Below are 19,694 nucleotides of genomic sequence, written 5' to 3'. Positions count from 1 at the left end.
GACAGCGGGTGTTTGACCCCCCACAGTGTGACAGCGGGTGTTTGACCCCCCACAGTGTGACAGCGGTGTTTGCCCCCCCACAGTGTGACAGCGGGTGTTTGACCCCCACAGTGTGACAGCGGGTGTTTGACCCCACAGTGTGACAGCGGGTGTTTGACCCCACAGTGTGACAGCGGGTGTTTGACCCCCACAGTGTGACAGCGGTGTTTGACCCCACAGTGTGACAGCGGGTGTTTGACCCCCACAGTGTGACAGCGGGTGTTTGACCCCACAGTGTGACAGCGGGTGTTTGACCCCCACAGTGTGACAGCGGGTGTTTGACCCCACAGTGTGACAGCGGGTGTTTGAGCCTCACAGTGTGACAGCGGGTGTTTGACCCCCCACAGTGTGACAGCGGTGTTTGCCCCCCCACAGTGTGACAGCGGGTGTTTGACCCCACAGTGTGACAGCAGGTGTTTAAGCCTCACAGTGTGACAGCGGGTGTTTGACCCCACAGTGTGACAGCAGGTGTTTGACCCCACAGTGTGACATGCTCTTAAACAGTGGGTGTTTGCCGTGCTGTGTGCAGTCATTGTGCAAGCTCTTGGAGTCCCGGTCATGGCTCTTGCTGTTGAAAGCCCTTCTGGCACGTTTGAGGGAAAAGTGCAGGACAAGCGACGTTCTCGACCGCCAGTAAAACCCCTCGTGACTTGAAATTTCTACAGCGACCTCCTCATTCTAACATCGGCGCGGTCCCGCTCCCAAGCCCGTCTTCGCCCTCCTCCCCCTGGCCCTGCACCAGCGAGTTCAGCTCAGCGAAATTGCACCTGGACGTGACGGGACAGCACGGGCCTTTAAGCCCGTTAGACTTCCAAACAAGTGAAGAGGCTTCTTCGCTCTGTGAGGCCTCTCAGAGCAGCCTGGCCTAGCCTGTCAGCAACGAAAAGGAGAAGGATTAAAGATAATATAATAATAAACTTTATTTTATATAGCGCCTTTAAAGGTGGCTTCTCAAAGCGCTTTACAGGATGACAATAACAATAAATAAGAAGACTACAACAATAAATAAGAAGATTTCACAAGATAGGACACAATTATAATTACAACAATACAACAATAACAATAGAGGAGACCGTGGAAGGTGGTATTGAGAAGAGCAGAGGGGTGAAGAATGGAACCAGTTCAGTAAAGGCTTTTCTGAAGAAGAAGGTTTTGAGTCTGGATTTGAAGGAGTTTAGAGAAGGTGACTCTCTAATATCCTTGGGCAAAGAGTTCCAGAGCTTGGGGGCATAGCAGGAGAAGGCCCTGTCGCCCATACAATGTAGACGGGCTTGGGGGACAGTAAGGAGGGCAGAATTTGAAGAGCGAAGGTTGCGAGGTGGGGAGTAGGGCGATAAAAGATCTTTTTTTCACCAGGGTCAATTAATCCAGAAGGTGGCTTTCGCAACATGAACTGTTCTGTTCTTTGAAATTGTTTTGTTTTGTTAATCTTACGTTACACAAAGTTAACTGGTTGAAATCAAATACTGGCAAGCTGTCTTGGTAACGTTAGGATTTGCGGGATGCCAGATACAGTTTTACAGGGAATAATAACTTTTGCTGCGTCTCGCCAAATAGAGATGAAAAAAATCTGTGGAAACGTGGCCAATGAGAACTAAAATCTCATGTAAAACGTAGCACATTTTCTTAACTGAGAATTTCTGATGCATGAATTTCTGTCCTCGCTCGCACAATTGGCTTGAGTCAGAATACAGTTTACGAAACTGGTGAGCTCTGATGGGCTGGCTGGCCTGGTCTCGGTTTGATGAGTCTTTAGTTGGTTTGCCACCCTGTTATTATGTTCTTGTGAATCCTTTCGGAATGCAGAAGGAGTTTTTCCAGATGGGAGACAGCCCTATTTAAATTTGATGTCAGTGCCAGTTCATTTTATGGTGCTGATATCAAGAGTGGATGCCCTCCCCCCCCCACAATCACACGCACATCAGAATGAGAAAGCGGGGGAAGATATTCTACCACTGCTTCCACTCTCCCACCTTCGTGTGTGTGTGTTCTTGAGTGCTCAGCTTCATGACCTTTGACCTCTCCTTGAAAGCAATGTGCCCACCCTCTCCGTCTCCTTTTCTCGCTCCCTCTCCAGAGCCAGACCCCGGAGGTGCGGTTTCAGCAGCAGCTGGAGCAGCTCAGCGCCATGGGCTTCATCAACCGGGAGGCCAACCTGCAGGCCCTGATCGCCACCGGGGGGGACATCAACGCCGCCATCGAGAGACTGCTGGGCTCCCAGCCCTCCTAAACGCAGGATCCTGCGCTCGAGGGAGGAGGGGAGGGGAGGGGTGGAGAGAGGGGAACCTCTAGGAACACAACACATTTAACACAACTCAACACGGCACGCCTGTGCCCATCTGCATTCAGGGGGTAGGGGGAGGGGAGAGATGTTCCACTTGCACTCCTGTTGTTTCTCGCAACGTTGAACGGAGGTCTTTCTGCTGGGGAGACACATGATCCAGCTAGCCTGCCTACGAGACTAATTCCACTTTCTCACTGGGTTTGACTGGGGGGTGGGGGATGGGGGTGGGTAATGTGTGTGTGTGTGTGCGCCCTTCACACAGATGCATACTGTGGCTGTGGTGGGGGTGGGGGGTGTCTGTACATCATTAGACCCATCCCGTGTTCTCCACTCAATACAGAGGGGCATCCTGGGAGGAAAGAAATAACAGGAAAGGAGTCCCATACATTCAGGTTTATAGCCGGTTGACCCCCTGAGATCATGAACGGTTCTTCCTCATCTGGAAAACCCATGTCCGGGCAGCAGTGGCAGGAGGAAAAAGCTCTTGCGATTGTCAGTTTCTTAAACGGTTTCCGGAATATATGGTGTTGGATCATCAAAATAAATCGGGGGTTCGGGGGTTCTTCTGAAAGCTGGAAGAGTTTTAAGGTTTTCCATTGATTATTTCATGCCTGCTTCATGTGACTATTTATTGTAATTTGCTATAGAATTTCCCTCAGCCTCCTCTTCCTAGCACTTTATTACTAATTGGTTAGAATCTGCAGACGTCCCACCGCATTCCAGTCAAGAGTTCAGGATCACTGAGGGTGTTTCACTTTCCTCTGGTTATATTTGCATTTTAAGATTTGTAGAGCCTGTGTACGTGGCTGTAACATGCAGATTTTCGGTTTCTCTTTGAACCCTCCCCTCCTTTACTGGTGGAAATCTGGTAGAAGCTTGGCTCAGCATTTTCTTTTTCACATCAGTGCTCCAGTACATCTGTCCCGTGGACACGCAGAACTTTAATTTTTAATATACTAAAATAAAAGAGACTGGTCGCTACGCTCTCAATCTGATAGTGTTCAAGTTCTTACTCAAAAAGGTCTCCCGACTTTTGGACATTTTTTGTTTTAACATTGGCGTTTGCTGAATCTTTTCTCTTCCTTCACAGTTCCACTTTCAAGTTTCGAGCCCCACTTGTGTGCCGGATGGTTGGAAACACTTTGACTATAATGTTTTTCCTTTATCAGAGGGAACCAGGTGTAGATTACAGTGGCTGTTTAATCAGCTCCTGGAAGGCAGAGAGCCTTTTACAGCTGATGAAGATGAAGTGCTTGTTCAGGCTGAATTCTTAACTTGATGCTGACCGTGTCCAGTGCTGACTTACGAGAGGTCATCTAATTCCTGGCCATCACATTTCCCTTTTGCCTTGTGGTCTCTGCTATAGCTGAGTTCCCATCTGGTGCACAGACACGTGATTGAACTGGGCAGCTTGTTTAATGAAATGTTTAGAAAATTCCAGGTCATTTACAGTACATGAAAAGGATGAGTAGAGAATTTTGAAACCCGGCTTCTTCGGGAGTTGGGAAGCAATCTGAAAGATGTAACTAATAATGATAGAGTGAAAACCTTCAGACGTTGATCAGTGGAAGAGATTCTTTAATGTTTTCCCATCTGATGCGTCCAGTTCTTTCCATGTGTACATCCTGTAAGATGAAGCCAACGTAATTATTCCTTAGGGTTAGTACTCTTTCATGGATTAATCAGTAACACTGTCCTTTTTCCTGCTGCATGGATCGGTTATATAAGATTTAATTAAAAATCGCACCAAAATCACAAGTTTTTAAGCTGAATAGTAACTTGGTTTTTCATGCTTCTTCAGAGAGACTCTTTAAATTAAGTGCATTAACCGTAATTTTCTTTCAAATCTGATTTTCTGGAAGTTTTTGGTTGTGAATTCATCCACATCCATCTTAGCTGGCACATTAGTTTTAAAGATGGACCGGGGGGGGGGGGGGGACAGAGGAGTGACTGGAGGTCAAAGATGGGTGGCAGGTTCTGTCTCAGAAATCCTTCTGGCAAAATGATTTTTCAAGTGATGGAGGCTTCTGTTTTCAGATGTGTGCAGTTTGAAAGAAATTAAAGGGGCCACAGTGTACCTCAGTCAGGAAAGGTGCTGGTTGCCCACTCTGAGCCCAGTTTGTGCTACGTGGACTGGGTCATGTTACTAGCTGACTGTGACTGGGATTCCCACAGTGGTGGTGTGCAGTTGGCTGAGTTCCTCTGGCCCAGGGCGCTCAGTGAAGCTATTCCTGAGGTTTCCTGGGCACCAGGCCTGACGCCACTTCTGCACAGGACGTGCCTCCTCCGCTCACTGCTGACCCTCCTGTTAGGATATGAGGTGCTTGCAGCCAATCAAACTGTAGTTCCCTCAGTGGGTGGGCAGGTCAGAGGAGCACGTCTGCACAGCCTCATTATCTCTAGGCAGCAGACAAGTCGGTAAAACAAACTGTCCTTTCCAAACTTGTTGGGTACAGGAATGAAACAGAAATTGTCAAACAAAGAAACGTAGAACATCTGCATTGAAATTAGGGGGCATTTGCTTTTCTTGGTAGGCCAATATGATGGTTTTGCCCAATTATTTCATTTCGGGCTGAGCTAGATTCCCACAGGGAAAGTTGTGGCAGTCATATTCCAGATTGTTTTTGGCTTGATTTGCAGAATGCTTTGAAATGGCCCCCTCCCCCTTCCCCCATAGGATACTTTTTGAAAAAACGTTACTAGCTGACTAGTCCTGAAGGTCCTGGGGGGATACTTAATCGACAGGGAAGGGACAGATCATTGGCCAGAAAAGGCTGGGTTTGGACTTCAGATCCTGTAACACAGAAGTTGGACGAGTTAAGTTTGGATTCAAAACTGTACAGTTTACATAGGAGAAACTGGAAATGTCTTACATTTGTACAACTGGATTAAGTAAATTCACTGGATAAGGTGAATAGTAAATTTAGCCTAGATTGTTTTTAATTCATTGTGATCCGGATAAAAGGTTCTGGAGCTCTTTCTCTGTTATAGGACCCTGCAGGTCAAAGCTCTTCTCATGTCACCTTTGTGTGAAGTTGCTTAAAGCTTGATCCTTTGTGCATCAGATGCAAAGCAATAATACTGTTTTGGAGCTAAATAAGGCATTGTCGATATTCTTTCTCAGTTTTGCGTTTGACTATGAATCTTGACTGAATCCCAGAGAAAGGTGGTCTCAGATATACAGTAATTTAATGGTGGTCTCTGACTACATGGGTGAATAACTATGTACAATTTGATAGCTGTCCTGCTGTGACAGAAATTAAGGTTTCTAAGGCACACTAGGAAATGAAGGGGAATGTGAGAGATGGAACCAGGCTTAATCATATTGATGAAACAAGATTCAGGTTCCAAATGCACAATCTGTATATTTGATTTGAATTTTGTCAAAAGCACACAAATCCATTTACCATGATGAATGTGAAGGAGTAGATTTGGCAGATGAGTCTAGACGATTCCCTGAGTCTTTTAAAAACAGATAGCTGATCAGATCTGGTTCAGCGATTTGTGATGGAAACTGCTGTGTCTTTGGAGGCTGATCTGGAAAACTCCCAAATTTCTGTTTTAATTCTTGGGACTGAATAAAAAAAGTCTTAAGAACGCAAACTGTAGCCAGTGTTGGTTCTTTTCACCAGAGCAGCAGCCTTTTTTAAGAACTGTACCGAACAATTCAGACAAAAAGGTCTACTCTTAGTTGACATGTGGAAAGTGGTACGTGTGCTCATGTTTGATGTCTCATGTCTGCCCCCGTTCGATGTTGGAAGACATTTTTTTTGCCAGAAACTGGAACAGAGTAGTTAGCACACTTTATCAAAGGCCCTTAATATAATTCAGCTTCAAACCCAGTGGTAGAGGCAAGTACCAAGTCCTGAATGCCTCTTCCAAACAGAACAGCCAGCATCCTGGTACAGTTTACCTCTGGCTGCTGCACTGAAGTTTTGAAGTAGCTGGGGCCTGAATTGTTTGCCATGCTTGGCCAGGATTTTGAAACCCTTCATTCACAGGCAGTACCAGTCTCAGGGGAGCACAGTTTCATTCCACCACTGATTGAGATCAGAAGGCAGTCGCCCATTGGCCAGCATCAGCTGCTCACCTCTAAAGCCCCTGTCAAAGAGTCCACGTGTCCAGCCCTCACAGACTGGAGTTACACAGCAGAGACGGGCAAGTCTTAAAGGAATTGCGGTCGCCTGTTTTGTGGGTAGAGGCTTTCAGAATGGACCCATGACCGAACGGGAAGCAAACGAGAGATGTTGCCGTGGAAGGTGGAGAGAATGCAGAAATTCCATTCCAACAAAATCATTCCAACAGCCAATTTTAAAGGTGTATTTTTGAAAAAAATCATTAAACATTACATGCACAGAAATGTCTGTGCATGTACACAGATTTTTTTGTGTTTTGTTTAATTTTTAAAGCCTTTTAAACAGCGAGCTGTCTTATCTCACCCAAAGCACTGACCACAAGAACTGTGGTATAAAGAATGCTTACTCAGATTGTATTATTCAACTCTCTGGTTGTTACCTGCCATATTATTACATGCATAAATATTAAACCAGTGAATTGTCATTGCACAGTTAGCACATAACATCCTTAATACCAAAAGGTTTTTTTCAAATTTGGTTAACAGTCATGTTGATTTTGTCATGGCATTTTCTTACCAATTGCCCATCTCTAGACTATCTGTAGTGCACATAACTGACCACTAGGTGGTAGCCAAAGGCAGTTTTCAGGTTTTCCAATTCTCATTTGGGATGGGGTATAATAATAATAATTGCTTATACTTATATAATGCTTTTCTGGACACTCCACTCAAAGCACTTTACAGGTAATGGGGATCCCCTCCACCACCACCAATGTGCAGCCCCACCTGGATGATGCGACAGCAGCCATAGTGCGCCAGAACATTCACCGCACACCAGCTCTCAGTGGGGAGGAGAGCAGAGTAATGAAGCCAATTCATAGAGGGGGATTATTAGGAGGCCATGACTGATAAGGGCCAATGGGAAATTTGGCCAGGATGCCGGGGTTACACCCCTACTCTTTTCGAGAAATGCCCTGGGATTTTTAATGACCATAGAGAGTCAGGACCTTGGTTTTTACATCTCATCCGAAGGACGACGCCAGTTTACAGTATATTGTTATATGTAAGTGTACCTTTTATGCCACGAAAGACAATGCACATAACAGTATACGTGTGTTTACTTGTTATCCTCTGGTCACTTGTGTTCTCAGTCATTACTATGGATTTGTGCTCGATCACATAGAAATATGTTTGGTAGAATAGTCAACTTTAAAAGAGTACCAGTAGTGAGAAGCCTCACAGAGCACTCTATATTAGTAAGAAAATAAGATTTTCTATTGCTTGATTATGAGCTTTATTGTGAGGTTCAGATTACATGGAGTTACCATGAATGCAGAACTAAAAGATTGAATCCTTCTTAACCCAGAGACATTGGGTACTGTCCTGTTAATCCATTAGGACTGCAGGGACAGAAAAGGGAAAATTTCAGCTGTCACTTCTGATGGGTTGAACTACTCCAGGTGTATGAGTCTCTCCAGTCCAGGTCATTTAAGTTTCTGTTGAACTACAGTTTAGCTAAGATGTATCTCTTGGGCTGGTGCCCTGAAAGCCCTTGAAATGTGATACCTGAAGCATTACACCTGTTCACGTTTACACTGAACTTGGGATTTGATTACGTTGTGTACCTCTGCTTGTACAACACCTTGAATTCAGAGAGAGAACTGAGCTGGTTAGCAGCTCACTTTTCAGAAGCAGGTCAACAAGCAGCTGACGATCTGTGGTCAACTCTCCAGAGAGACAGCAGGAGGTGACCGCCCTCTCCACTCAGCGTGCTCGTCGTGCCTCTTAAAAGCCGATGAAGTCTCAGATTCTTGAGTAGAAATACTCTCCCTCATTTAGTGGTAGCATACATTTAAGGTCACAGACTGCAGGGTACAGTTGTCAATTTTCAAGCTGGTTTTTCCAGCATAGAGTTCTGGGGGAGCCAGAGCATATTCCAATAAAAAACAGACGCAAGGCTGGATACCTCCTAGACGAAATGCCGGTCCATCACAGGGCAGACTAATGCAAGTACACACTTACACCAGGGCCAATTTTCCCAGCAGCCAATTAACCCACCAGCATGTCTTTGGACTGAGGGAGGAAACCCACGTGAACATGAGGAGAACATACGAACTCCCCACAGACAGCACCCCAGGGCCCCAGTGCTGCGAGAACATCTACATGCCTGTGTTTCTTGTTGCCAAGACGCATGATTCCTGACTAAAGAAAGTATACGTATTCAACTTGAATAAACTGCTAAAGTTTGATTAATCCTTAATCTTTTTGTTATTGTGGACAAAAAATGCCAACGACAATGTAAAGAGATTTAAAAGGGCGCTGGGCCTGTATACCCTGTGTGGTCTGTGGAGTAACATCTGCCAGCCTCTGGGATTCTGCAGGAGGGACACGGCACCTTCTTCCAGGAGAAAGGCAGTCAACTCGCTCCTGGTGGACAGAGGTGGAAAACTGTCTCAAGCATTGTCATATTACCAGCAGCCATATCACTCTGCAACTCACAGCTAACAACCCACTGGAGCTCAGCAGGTGTGAGCCTGGTCAGTACCTGGATGGGAGACTCCTAGGAAAAACTAAGGTTGCTGCTGGAAGAGGTGTTAGTGGGGCCAGCAGGGGGCGCTCACCCTGTGGTCCATGTGGGTCCTAATGCCCCAGTATAGTGAGGGGGACACTATACTGTAAACAGGCGCCGTCCTTCGGATGAGACGTAAAACCGAGGTCCTGACTATGTGGTCATTTAAAATCCTAGGGCCTTTCTCAAAAAGAGTAGGGGTGTAACCCCGGTGTCCTGGCCAAATATCCCATTGGCCTTTATCAATCATGCCTCCTAATAATCCCCATCTCTGAATTGGCTTTATTACTCTACTCTCCTCCCCACTGAGAGCTGGTGTGTGGGGAGCGTTCTGGCGCACTATGGCTGCCGTCGCATCATCCAGGTGGGGCTGCACACTGGTGGTGGTGGAGGGGATCCACATTACCTGTAAAGCACTTTGAGTGGAGTGTCCAGAAAAGTGCTATATAAGTGTAAGCAATTATTATTATTATTATAATAAAATATGCTGTAAATGCTCGATTGGGTGCAGAACTGGTGACTGAGGTGGCCATAATATATGAATAACATCAGTGTCAGGCTTATCAAGCCACTAGGTGTCCACACTTGCTCTGTCATCCTGGACGGCTCTTCTCCCAGCAGGAAAGACGTGCTTGGAGGGATGATGATCGCTCGGGACCTTGAGATAGAGATCCACATTGGTCTTCTAGGTAAACTAGAAAAGGCCGTACTCCCAGGTAGAGGAGAAACACAGATACTGTACTTCATTATTATTATTATTATTATTATTACGGGTACTGTACTGAGTTAAAGGTACTATAGTTTTTGGTTTGCGCCTCAAACTAAACGGACACGACACAAAAGTAGGCGGGGCCACCTGGTATTTATAAATTCGGTGTGTGTGCCTTAGGCCGGATAAAATCTATCCACGATACAAACCGAACCGCTGTTTAATGGAACTGTTAAAGTTTTGTGAAAACTACAATCGAGACGTGTGCACAGGACGCTTCCGCGTCGCAAAAGGAAACTACAATTCCCAGAACCCCAGTGGGCTCGAGGCGTAAACAGGAAGTGACTTCCGGAATATTCAGTCAGCTGACGGAGTGGTACTTTCCGCGAGGAAACTGTATATTTTGGAGAGCACAAGTGTTGTAGTTATTTAGATTTAATATTTGATTTCTTCGTATTCTTTTTTCCCCAACAATGCTGCGACCAAAGGCTCTGACTCAAGTTCTGAGCCAGGCGAATACAAGCGGCGTTCAGAGTACACTGTGAGTAATGATGAAGGCTGTAATAACAATAGTCCACGTTTCCACCTGATATTTGCACTGATGTGGACTGTTCTGCTATACAATATATTTTACTGGGTGGGAGATAACCTACACTTAACGCAGTTGTCGAACAAAATTCGTGGGTAACTTGCTTGCGAAGCGGTAACGAGTTTCCCAATCTGAGCTGCCTTCGCCTCTCTTGCAGAATAAGCTCGTATTTGGTCTCCAGTAACATCAGGAACAGCAGGAACTTTCCCTTAGTAGCAACAACACGTTTACAATGCCAGCGCGACTCAATAAGGTGGCAGCTGATGGCGTGTGTAGATATATAGGCTTTCTCGGAAGGCTGAACTGCATTGTGCGATAGTAAAAAAACGTGTGTTTGCATGACAAAATAGTCCCCGAAGAAGAACGTGTCTCTGCAACGTCCTGAAATAACCAAATTTAGATCATTTTCTTTTGAAATAATTCACTTAAAATAATGTATACGGCATTTTTTAAAAATATTTTTACGGCCACGTAGTGATTACTTTTCTATGTATTCGTACGCGTTTTTATCTGAATCCCAGGTTTAACTTCTAATTTTATAACATCTAGCACATCAGTCTGTCAATTTATCTGGTATAACGCTCTTCACAGCGCTTTGCCACAGAGTATCTTACAGATTTCTATGGCAGTTAACAATATAACTAGTTTGGGAAAGGTTTTCAACTAGCAATAATCGCGTCTCGGCCAAACCTCATATACTGCGATACAGCCACTGTGCAAAGCTGTAACTGACCATCGGACACAGAGTAGAGGAACTCAGGAACTCAGAAACTGGCAGTGGGAAGATATAAGCCTCTGGGGGTCCCCGGGCAGTGAGTTTGGGGTGTAGTAATGATGATGTATTGTGAGCAGTTTCCCCAAAGCCCAGGGCTGATATCCTGTTCTCTGGAACATCATGGTCGTCATGGTTATCTGAGTGAGCTAGCTGTGGTTCCCTGGGTCTGTCGTCGTGGTTATCCAGGACTGCAGGGGAACCGGAGTCTATCCTGGCAATCAACGGGCCCAAAGCATCCCTGGACAGGATGCCAGTCCATCACAGGGCAGATACACACTCGCACACAGAGACAGTTCTTCCAATTAATTCACCAGCATGACTTTTCACTATGGGAGCAAACCACAACACCTGGAGGAACATGCAAACTCATCACAGACAGCACCCCAAGTACTATGAGGCAAGAATGCTAACCTCCACAGCACCGTGCCTTCTACAGACTGTGCCTACAACACTTACTTTGGAAACTCAGTGGAGCTGGCCTGGAATAAGAGGAGGGCTTCAGCAGTCCGTTAGAGACTTGATGATGGTGACTTTCCCTCTGCTTCTTTCCCCAGCCTGCTGAATAATGAAGGCTCCCTTCTGGCCTACTCCGGCTACGGGGACACGGACGCCCGCGTGACCGCCGCCATTGCCAGCAACATCTGGGCAGCGTACGACAAGAACGGGCACCAGGCCTTCAATGAGGACAAGCTGAAGTTCATCCTCATGGACTGCATGGTGAGCCACTGCACTTCCCTGCATCCCCACCAGGGGTCGACTGTTCCACTCCTCCAGTGCTTCGGCAGACTGCTTACTAATAATAATAATTGCTTACACTTATATAGCGCTTTTCTGGACACTCCACTCAAAGCGCTTTACAGGTAATGGGGATCCCCTCCACCACCACCAGTGTGCAGCCCCACCTGGATGATGCGACGGCAGCCATAGTGCGCCAGAACGCTCCCCACACACCAGCTCTCAGTGGGGAGGAGAGCAGAGTGATGAAGCCAGTTCAGAGATGGGGATTATTAGGAGGCCATGATTGGTAAGGGCCAATGGGAAATTTGGCCAGGATGCTGGGGTTACACCCCTACTCTTTTCGAGAAACGCCCTGGGATTTTTAATGACCACAAAGAGTCAGGACCTCCGTTTTACGTCTCATCCGAAGGACGGCGCCTGTTTACAGTATAGTGTCCCTGTCACTATACTCGGGCATTAGGACCCACATGGATCACAGGGTGAGCACCCCCTGCTGGCCCCACTAACACCTCTTCCAGCAGCAACCTTAGTTTTTCCCAGGAGGTCTCCCATCCAGGTACTGACCAGGCTCACACCCGCTGAGCTTCAGTGGGCTGCCAGTTGTGAGTTGCAGAGTGATATGGTTGCTGGCTTACTGCTGCAAGGAGGTCGGAGTGGACCCACCACGAACACTGACCACAGGCAGTCTAGAGGACTATAGCAGCATCACCTCTTAGTAGTTCAGGTGGGGAGCTGCGTCAGCTGCGTCTGCAAAGGAACAAGTAAAAGTTTATTCCAGGCTGAGAAGAAAGGAACACAACATTCCGGCTGTGGACCCGAAGAAGGCTCCTCAGCCGAAACGTGTTTCTTTTCTTCTCTTTTCAGCATGGAATAAACCTTGACTTGTTCCTCATCACCCCTTAGCCCTCTTTTCTGAGATATCGGAAGCTGATCAAGGCCGAACCTGGACTGCACTGGCATGGGAGGACTGCAGGAATAGCAGTTTGCTGGTGTAAGCGGTGTTGGTAGTAGGTGGTGCTTTTCTCTCTGGGACGGAATTTCCAAGACAGTGTCTCAGCATAGTGACGGGGGGCGCTGTGCTGTAGGACAGGGGCTCCCAGTCCTGCTCCTGGTGGACCACATACCCGATGATTTCTATTCCCAGCCGAGCCCTCAGTTCCACAGCTGAACTCTTAATGGATGTATTAATATCGATTCATTCATTGTTATATTTAGATTTAGAGTTACGTTTTAACTACTGTATCGCATTTTGTTAGTAAAATCCCCAACTTTTGAGTAGGAAACTAAATGGCAATTAATCAGATCACTCAGGTAAGTTGTTAGTTCAGTTGAGGGTTGAGTGAAGGAGCTACGTTAAAACATCAAAACGCTGGGCTGCAGTGAACACCAGCAGGTGTGTGGGTCTCCAGCAGCTGGGCTGGGAAGCCCTGCTCTTCGGATGAGACTTTAAACCTTGTTCTTCACCGCGTGATCTTTTAAGTTCTCTCGCCACTGTTGGAAGAGTAGGTTAATCTACACATTAATCTTGGGCCTTGGTTCTGGCACAGCCTGACCTACATAAAGCCCCCTGGTGAACTGATGAAGCCGTTTCCCACTTTCCCATCGGATCTGCTGTGACGGAGTTTCTGGCACACAGTGCAAGTTGTGTCTGGCACTGTAGGGGTAGATGAGGTGACGTCTGTCTTGTATATAAGTGCTTTGGGATGAAAAGCACTGTAAAACGCTATTAATTCATTTTTCTAGGCTTAAGGAAAGCAATTTACGATTGAGCTGGACTTCAGAATCCCAAAAGGCTTTGATAAACCTCACCCAGAGGTCTTCTCTTGAAGGAGGGGTAAAACATTGGGGACTCAAGTAGAAGAAGGGATTAAGTGCATTTAGGACCTGTGTCTGTGCTTTACACTAAGAGTAAGTGGGTGAGTGGGGCAAAGCGCCTGGCCACATTCTTATAGCTGAATTGTTGGGATCCTTGAATCCATAATCTTCTGAAAGTTCCACAAGCAGAGTGTGGCTTCATTTTATTTTTAACCTCTCTTGTATTGTTATAATCTTGCTGTTTTCCCAGTAATCATCTTTTACACGCTCGTGAGTTTATACATGTGTGACAACATGAAAACTAACCGGCTGCCAGGAGAGAGATCCTGACCTTAGCTTTATTGTGTGTCATTTTCAGAACCACTCAGTGCGAAGCAGTTTTTTCATGTGAAAGAGTTATCACCCAGGGAAACCTATTCTGCGTCACCGTAGTCTCTGAAATACTTAAGTCTTACATTTGTTTTGTTACTTATGTTTTATTAATTTTATGAACATACAAAAGTAATCAAAAATAAATAAATAAAAGGTTGCCGTCATCTCAAAACATCAACTATTACAAATATAAATAAGTATAAAGTCTGTTATTTATCATTCTTTTCCATTTTGTCAGGGGATATAGTGGCAGGGGAGAGATGAGGGTGGAGAAAAAAGAACTTCCCGAAACAGAAAAACATTCTCATTAGGTCATAAAAATAATCCACCTCTCCCAGTATCTCTCAGAGACCGCCTTCTGGAGTTTTAACCGATAGGTTAATTTTTCCATTTCAGCTTAAGTGTTGAATTTAATGCAGAAATAAATAGTCAGAGCAGCTACTTCCTTGTGTGACTCATATCACCGAGGCTGATGCCTGCTGGCTAGCGAGGCTGCTGTGGAAGATGGGAAGGGCTCTTGGAGAGGGATCTGTGTTGATACTGTAGCCCTCTGGAGCTCGAGAGATCGAATCCTGGCTGGGGGGCAGACTTCACATACGACGCGAGCATGTGCACATCTCCAAGGCAGCTGGTGTTTCAGTGGGGCCTTTTTACAGGAAATCACCAGGCGCTGGGTGGTGATTCCAGGGCTAACGGAAACGGAGATGATAGAGATTCAATATTGGATCCGTTTTTTTTTCCTCTCCCAAGTTACATCACAGAATCCCCCCAAACAATACCGAGCTTTGGTGACGTGTTTCAGAGCCGGGGCTGGTGCGTCTGGTGCTCGGTCTGCAAGAGGCTCAGGTCTTGTTCCCTTGTGTGTTGTAGGAGGGCCGAGTGGCCATCACCCGCGTGGCCAACCTGCTGCTGTGCATGTACGCCAAGGAGACGGTGGGCTTCGGAATGCTGAAAGCCAAGGTCAGTGCTGCCACGTTCTTACGGGCATTTCGCGGGGCTCATCTGCCAAAAGGTGGAGCCTTGATTGGAGATCACGGGTTCGAATCTGGGCTGTGGCACGGGCCTACTGTTGCCGGGAGCTCCCGGAGTGAGGGGGGGGTGCAGGCGTGGCACAGCTGGCCTGAGTTGAGTGGAGGCCTGAACAGGGGGTCGCGGAGGACCCCACATGGGTAATCCTCAGTTGCGCGCACCGGCCGCCGACGGAGGAGGGGCCCCTCGGGCTCGGGGCGCAACCTGAGTCCAGCGGCTCCGAGCGAGGCAGGTCTCTCCCTCTGACAGCGAGACTGGGCTGGCGAGTTGCCTTTCAGTTGAGCAGGTAGAAACATCTGCACTCGTTTCGTCAGCCACTGGACTCCCAGGACTCTAATGAATAAATAAAGAAAAGGCACTCTTATGCGATTTCCGAATGAAGGTGCTACAAGATCTAATGCAGGGGATTCACGTTTAGTCTGAAAAGAGATTCTGTAGTCACCCCTATAAGACTGCATGTTCAGGGTGGTCGTGCAGAAGGAGACTGTGGCTCTATGCTCAAACCTGCGGAGCTGAGAGAACGAGACAGTGAGATGTGCGCTCACCAGACAAAGTACTACTGCTGCATGACATGCAAAAGCACAGCAGGAGCAGCATGGCTGCTGTACTAGGAGGTTCTGAAATATTTTCCCTTCTCCTGCTCCTCAAGCATTCTCGTCTTCCACCTGGGGTTGCAGTCTGAGGTTTAATAAAGTGTGGGATGGAAGCCAGTTTTCAGCAGGGTAGAGATGGAGGTGTTTTTTCCACAGACGTCGGTCTGGAGCTCCCCAAGCCAGCCGTGTGCTGACACCTGCTTGGCGTGGAGCTCATGCAGAATGCTATGGTGCATTTAGGTTTGCAGAAGGCTTTTGATCAAGTTCCTCATCAAAGATGAATTCTCAAATGGCAGACAGTAGGCACTCAGGGAACCGAAAGTGTTCGGATTGAAATTACCTCGTAAACAGAAAACAGGGTACTAATAAGGGATGAACTAGGGTGATGTAATTAATGTTCTTCCTCAGGAGATATACTAGGACCGCTGCTCTTCCTAACCCATATCCAGGAGCTAGGATCCTATATCATTAGTAAACTAATCACATTTGCACATGATACCAAATTAGGAGGATTGGCACACCCCACAGAATCAGCACCTGAAATCCAAAAAAGAGATAAAAAATGTTGATAAAATTCAAAACGTGGTGATCACTTGCCTACACTAACAGGTGTCATGTGGACAAGTGCAGGGTTTTGCATGCAGGTAGTAAAAACAAAATACAGATATAAAACGGGAAACACTGAGCTATGTGAGGCTACATATGGAAAAAAAAGACTCAGGTGTTTATGTTGATGCATCATTTGCATTAGAAGCAATTAAGAAGGTAAACAAAACATTAGGATATAGTCTGGATTAAAATACAGAATTTAAATGGGGGGGGGTGTTAGGTTGAATAATGTATAGTCCATTAGCAAGGCCTACTTAGAATACTGTGTACATTATTGGTTAACATGCTATAGAAAAGATGTTGCTGCTCTGAAATCCATCCATAGGAGAGCAACTCCAAGGTAAATGGGGATGTCCTACACCTACAGGCTGAAATAACACTCTTCAGTCCTGAGCAGAGACCCCCATAACAAGCATTCAGGACCCTCAAAGTCAACCCCGAGGCCAGAACAGGGCTGTGGGAGTGCGGAACAAGCTACCATGTCAATAGGAGCCGTGTTGTTGAGGGTGATACCTTGGCTTCCTTCGAGGAATTGCCTAATAAGATACTTGGCTTAATTATCTACTAACCTCCAAAGGGGCAAGATGGGCAGAATGTTTTTCTCTTATTTGTAACCTTCTTAGAGTGGTCATGTTTTGGGGGTGTAGTTCTCCAGGTGTCCAGCAGGTGGCATGGGTATTTAGGTTTTTTTTTTCTTGTACTCACAGGCTGGTGTTAACGCCTGAGCAGCTCAGTTCTTAATTTTGAAGCAGAGCCGAGCCTGGCAGTAATGAATCAGCGTCAAGTGTCTTGCATTGACTCATGACGGTCTTGGCTTCTCAGAAACAAGATGAGGTTCCTCCAGCTCAGATCCTGGAAAGGACTGTGAAGTCACGTTAATGTTGAGGGAAGCCCTGGTGTGTAAATCCACAGATTTCTCACAGATTGTAAGCCTTTTTTTCTTCTCCAGCAAGCCAAGCTACAAAGCATTTAAATTTGCTACCTAGTTTTTTTTTGTTTTTTTAAATATGAAAGAAGGTAGACATTTAGCCAGCAGCCATATCACTCTGCAACTCACAGCTGGCAGCCCCACTGGAGCTCAGCAGGTGTGAGCCTGGTCAGTACCTGGATGGGAGACTCCTGGGAAAAACTAAGGTTGCTGCTGGAAGAGGTGTTAGTGGGGCCAACAGGGGGCGCTCACCCTGTGGTCCATGTGGGTCCTAATGCCCCAGTATAGTGACGGGGACACTATACTGTAAACAGGCGCCGTCCTTCAGATGAGACGTAAAACCGAGGTCCTGACTCTCTGTGGTCATTAAAAATCCCAGGGCGTTTCTCGAAAAGAGTAGGGGTGTAACCCCGGTGTCCTGGCCAAATTTCCCATTGGCCCTTACCAATCATGGCCTCCTAATAATCCCCCTCTCTGAACTGGCTTCATCACTCTGCTCTCCTCCCCACTGAGAGCTGGTGTGTGGGGAGCAGACTGGTGCATCATCCTGGTGGGGCTGCACACTGGTGGTGGTGGAGGGGATCCCCATTACCTGTAAAGCGCTTTGAGTGGAGTGTCCAGAAAAGCGCTATATAAGTGTAAGCAATTATTATTATATCCTTTAGGATTTAACCACTATACAGATGCAGATAATGATTTAAACTGGAGATGCGGATTGCTGTTCAAAGCTTAAACATTTTGCTGCTTAGTTACTGTTAAGTGCTTGCCACAGTCTGTACAAAATAATCCTTTGCCATTGTGCTGGTTTTAAGAGGAGTGGGTTTCTGTGCATTTTTGAAACTTGATGAAAACTGACTGCTTTTCCTTCTCTTGAAAGAACATTTTTCTTATTTCATTAGTTGTTATTGTTTTTTATGCACACTATGGTGGTCTTCTAATCGGTTGCTTGAATGTGGAAGTAAAAACAATATATTAAGGTAAGCAAAGGTAATGCTAAAAGTAACAGTAAGCTACATTTTTTTGCCTAGGCTGAAGCTCTGGTTCAGTACTTGGAGGAACCTTTAACCCAAGTGGCTGCATCATGAACACTGGGGAAGAAAATGACTGTGACACCGATTCCTGGATTTCCTGTCTGAAGTCTCTGGAAGGAAACTGGCCAAGGAGCAACTTTCTGTTGGACTCTTTCAGGGATGGTTTCCGAAACTAAGGCTGTCTTGATCCATAAGGCAGCACTGTCCTGAAGCATTTATCTGTATATAGCATTGATTTCAACTGTGCATGTGTTTAGATCCTGTTTAAAAGTCGTTCTGTGCAGAACATTGTTTTAATCAAAGAATCTGTAATACCACCTCTGTGAAATCTGTAAACAACAAAACGAAGAAGTTTCTTGCTGTCGGTACACCGGATTTTTCCTTTATTGTCAAACATTGGCTCTTGCAATGCAGATGTAATGAACAGTGTGGGTGTGCCTTGATGCCTTGGTTTTGAGCTTGCATCAGATTATTTTCAGTTTGCAGTGCACTTGGAGACAGAAATACAAATCTGCTTGTTTTCGGTGATACATGACTTCTTGGCTTCAGTCCCCTTTGCTCAGCCCTGTACCCTGGGCATGGAGATCAGAGAATGTTTCTTTGTATTGCCCAGATGTGAACTCCATATCTGTGAAGTATTACAGTCCTGCTCCATTTACCGTACATTGGGCTGTTCGCAGTTTGCAAGAGGTTGTCCAGTGGTCCATTAGCTCAGGAAGGTGTGTACGCACAAGGCCTGGATGCAGCAGTGTGACAGAAGGAGCCAGGGACAGCAAGGCCCAGCTTGTCTAGAAACTTTATGAGTGTTTGATTTTGCTGTATTACACAATCCATATTCCATGCATCAGGCTGAACACACCATGGAGAAGGACTCCTCTCCTGGTAAAAGGAGTCTTTTATTGTGTTTGGGTCTTTTTTTAAAATAAACTGTCTTTTATTAGGTTTATTCCCTAGGAGTTAAAGGGTGAGGTACAGAGCTGCTGGATTCTAGACAATCACTAGGGGGGTTAGAGAAATAGGGGTAGCAAACACAGTGCTGAAGGTATGTTGTCATCAGGATGTTTTATGCGCCATCATGTTAGCAGGTTTGATCAAGGTGTTAAAGGTAGGAAAAACTGTACCAGCTCCCTTGAATATTCCTGGTAGACAAGCAGCCCCCTGCTGTCGGCGTCCTGTGAAGCTGGTGCCCTCCTGTCCGGCCGAGACTTCAGCAGGGCGTTGAGCGCGAGGGGGCGGGGCCGAGCTCACACTCCCAGCCGCCAGGATCTCCCTGGGGGGGCCGGATGGCCGGCCTTATGAACAAGCCGCAGCAGGTGATCGGGTTAATGATTACAGCCCGAGAGAGGCGAAAGGAAGGGAGAGGCTGGAGCCGAGAAAGCTGCTGCTGCTCTCTTTCACTGATTGCAGGTTCATTTTTGGAAGACGGAGGGTGGGGGGGGGGGGGAGTGTCTTCGTGGTGGTCCGGTGGCTGGAAAAAGTGAGAAAGTAAAAAACGAGAGGTCCTCCCAATGTCAGCCCTGTGGTGATTCAGTACCCGAG

General features: G+C 46.4%; 2 protein-coding genes and 1 non-coding gene across 3 annotated transcripts in view; 2 read left to right on the top strand and 1 right to left on the bottom strand.

Annotated features, from left to right (window-relative positions):
- ubqln4 (ubiquilin 4) overlaps positions 1-6,700 on the top strand; it is a 28,508-nt gene extending 21,808 nt beyond the window's left edge. The window contains exon 11 of the mRNA XM_088905158.1: positions 2,117-6,700. Within this exon, the coding sequence (XP_088761284.1) occupies positions 2,117-2,269 (153 nt within the window). The 3' untranslated portion in view covers positions 2,270-6,700. The remainder of the gene's footprint in view (positions 1-2,116) is intronic.
- Positions 6,701-10,026: 3,326 nt separating this feature from the next.
- Positions 10,027-18,598, top strand: lamtor2 (late endosomal/lysosomal adaptor, MAPK and MTOR activator 2). The gene is made up of 4 exons (XM_088905829.1): positions 10,027-10,217; positions 11,595-11,757; positions 14,836-14,925; positions 18,153-18,598. The coding sequence occupies exons 1-4, from the start codon at positions 10,150-10,152 to the stop codon at positions 18,207-18,209; spliced, it is 378 nt and encodes a 125-aa protein (XP_088761955.1). The 5' UTR covers positions 10,027-10,149; the 3' UTR covers positions 18,210-18,598.
- Positions 10,843-10,989, bottom strand: LOC148815355 (U4 spliceosomal RNA). Its single transcript, XR_016086089.1, has one exon. It is a non-coding gene; the product is annotated as a U4 spliceosomal RNA (small nuclear RNA).
- Positions 18,599-19,694: the final 1,096 nt, after the last annotated feature.

This window comes from Atractosteus spatula, chromosome 25, assembly GCF_055471065.1.
Source record: "Atractosteus spatula isolate fAtrSpa1 chromosome 25, fAtrSpa1.hap1, whole genome shotgun sequence".
Lineage (NCBI taxonomy): Eukaryota > Metazoa > Chordata > Actinopteri > Semionotiformes > Lepisosteidae > Atractosteus > Atractosteus spatula.
The sequence above is the reverse complement of the archived record's forward strand: the minus strand, read 5'-3'. Positions and strand labels throughout refer to the sequence as shown.

Excerpts from the sequence above, each read along its gene's own strand:
- lamtor2 (XM_088905829.1), top strand. The coding sequence starts at position 10,150 with ATGCTGCGACCAAAGGCTCTGACTCAAGTTCTGAGCCAGGCGAATACA. Across the intron at positions 10,218-11,594 it reads AGCGGCGTTCAGAGTACACT|CCTGCTGAATAATGAAGGCT; the intron begins GTGAGTAATGAT and ends TTCTTTCCCCAG. Across the intron at positions 14,926-18,152 it reads TCGGAATGCTGAAAGCCAAG|GCTGAAGCTCTGGTTCAGTA; the intron begins GTCAGTGCTGCC and ends TTTTTTGCCTAG.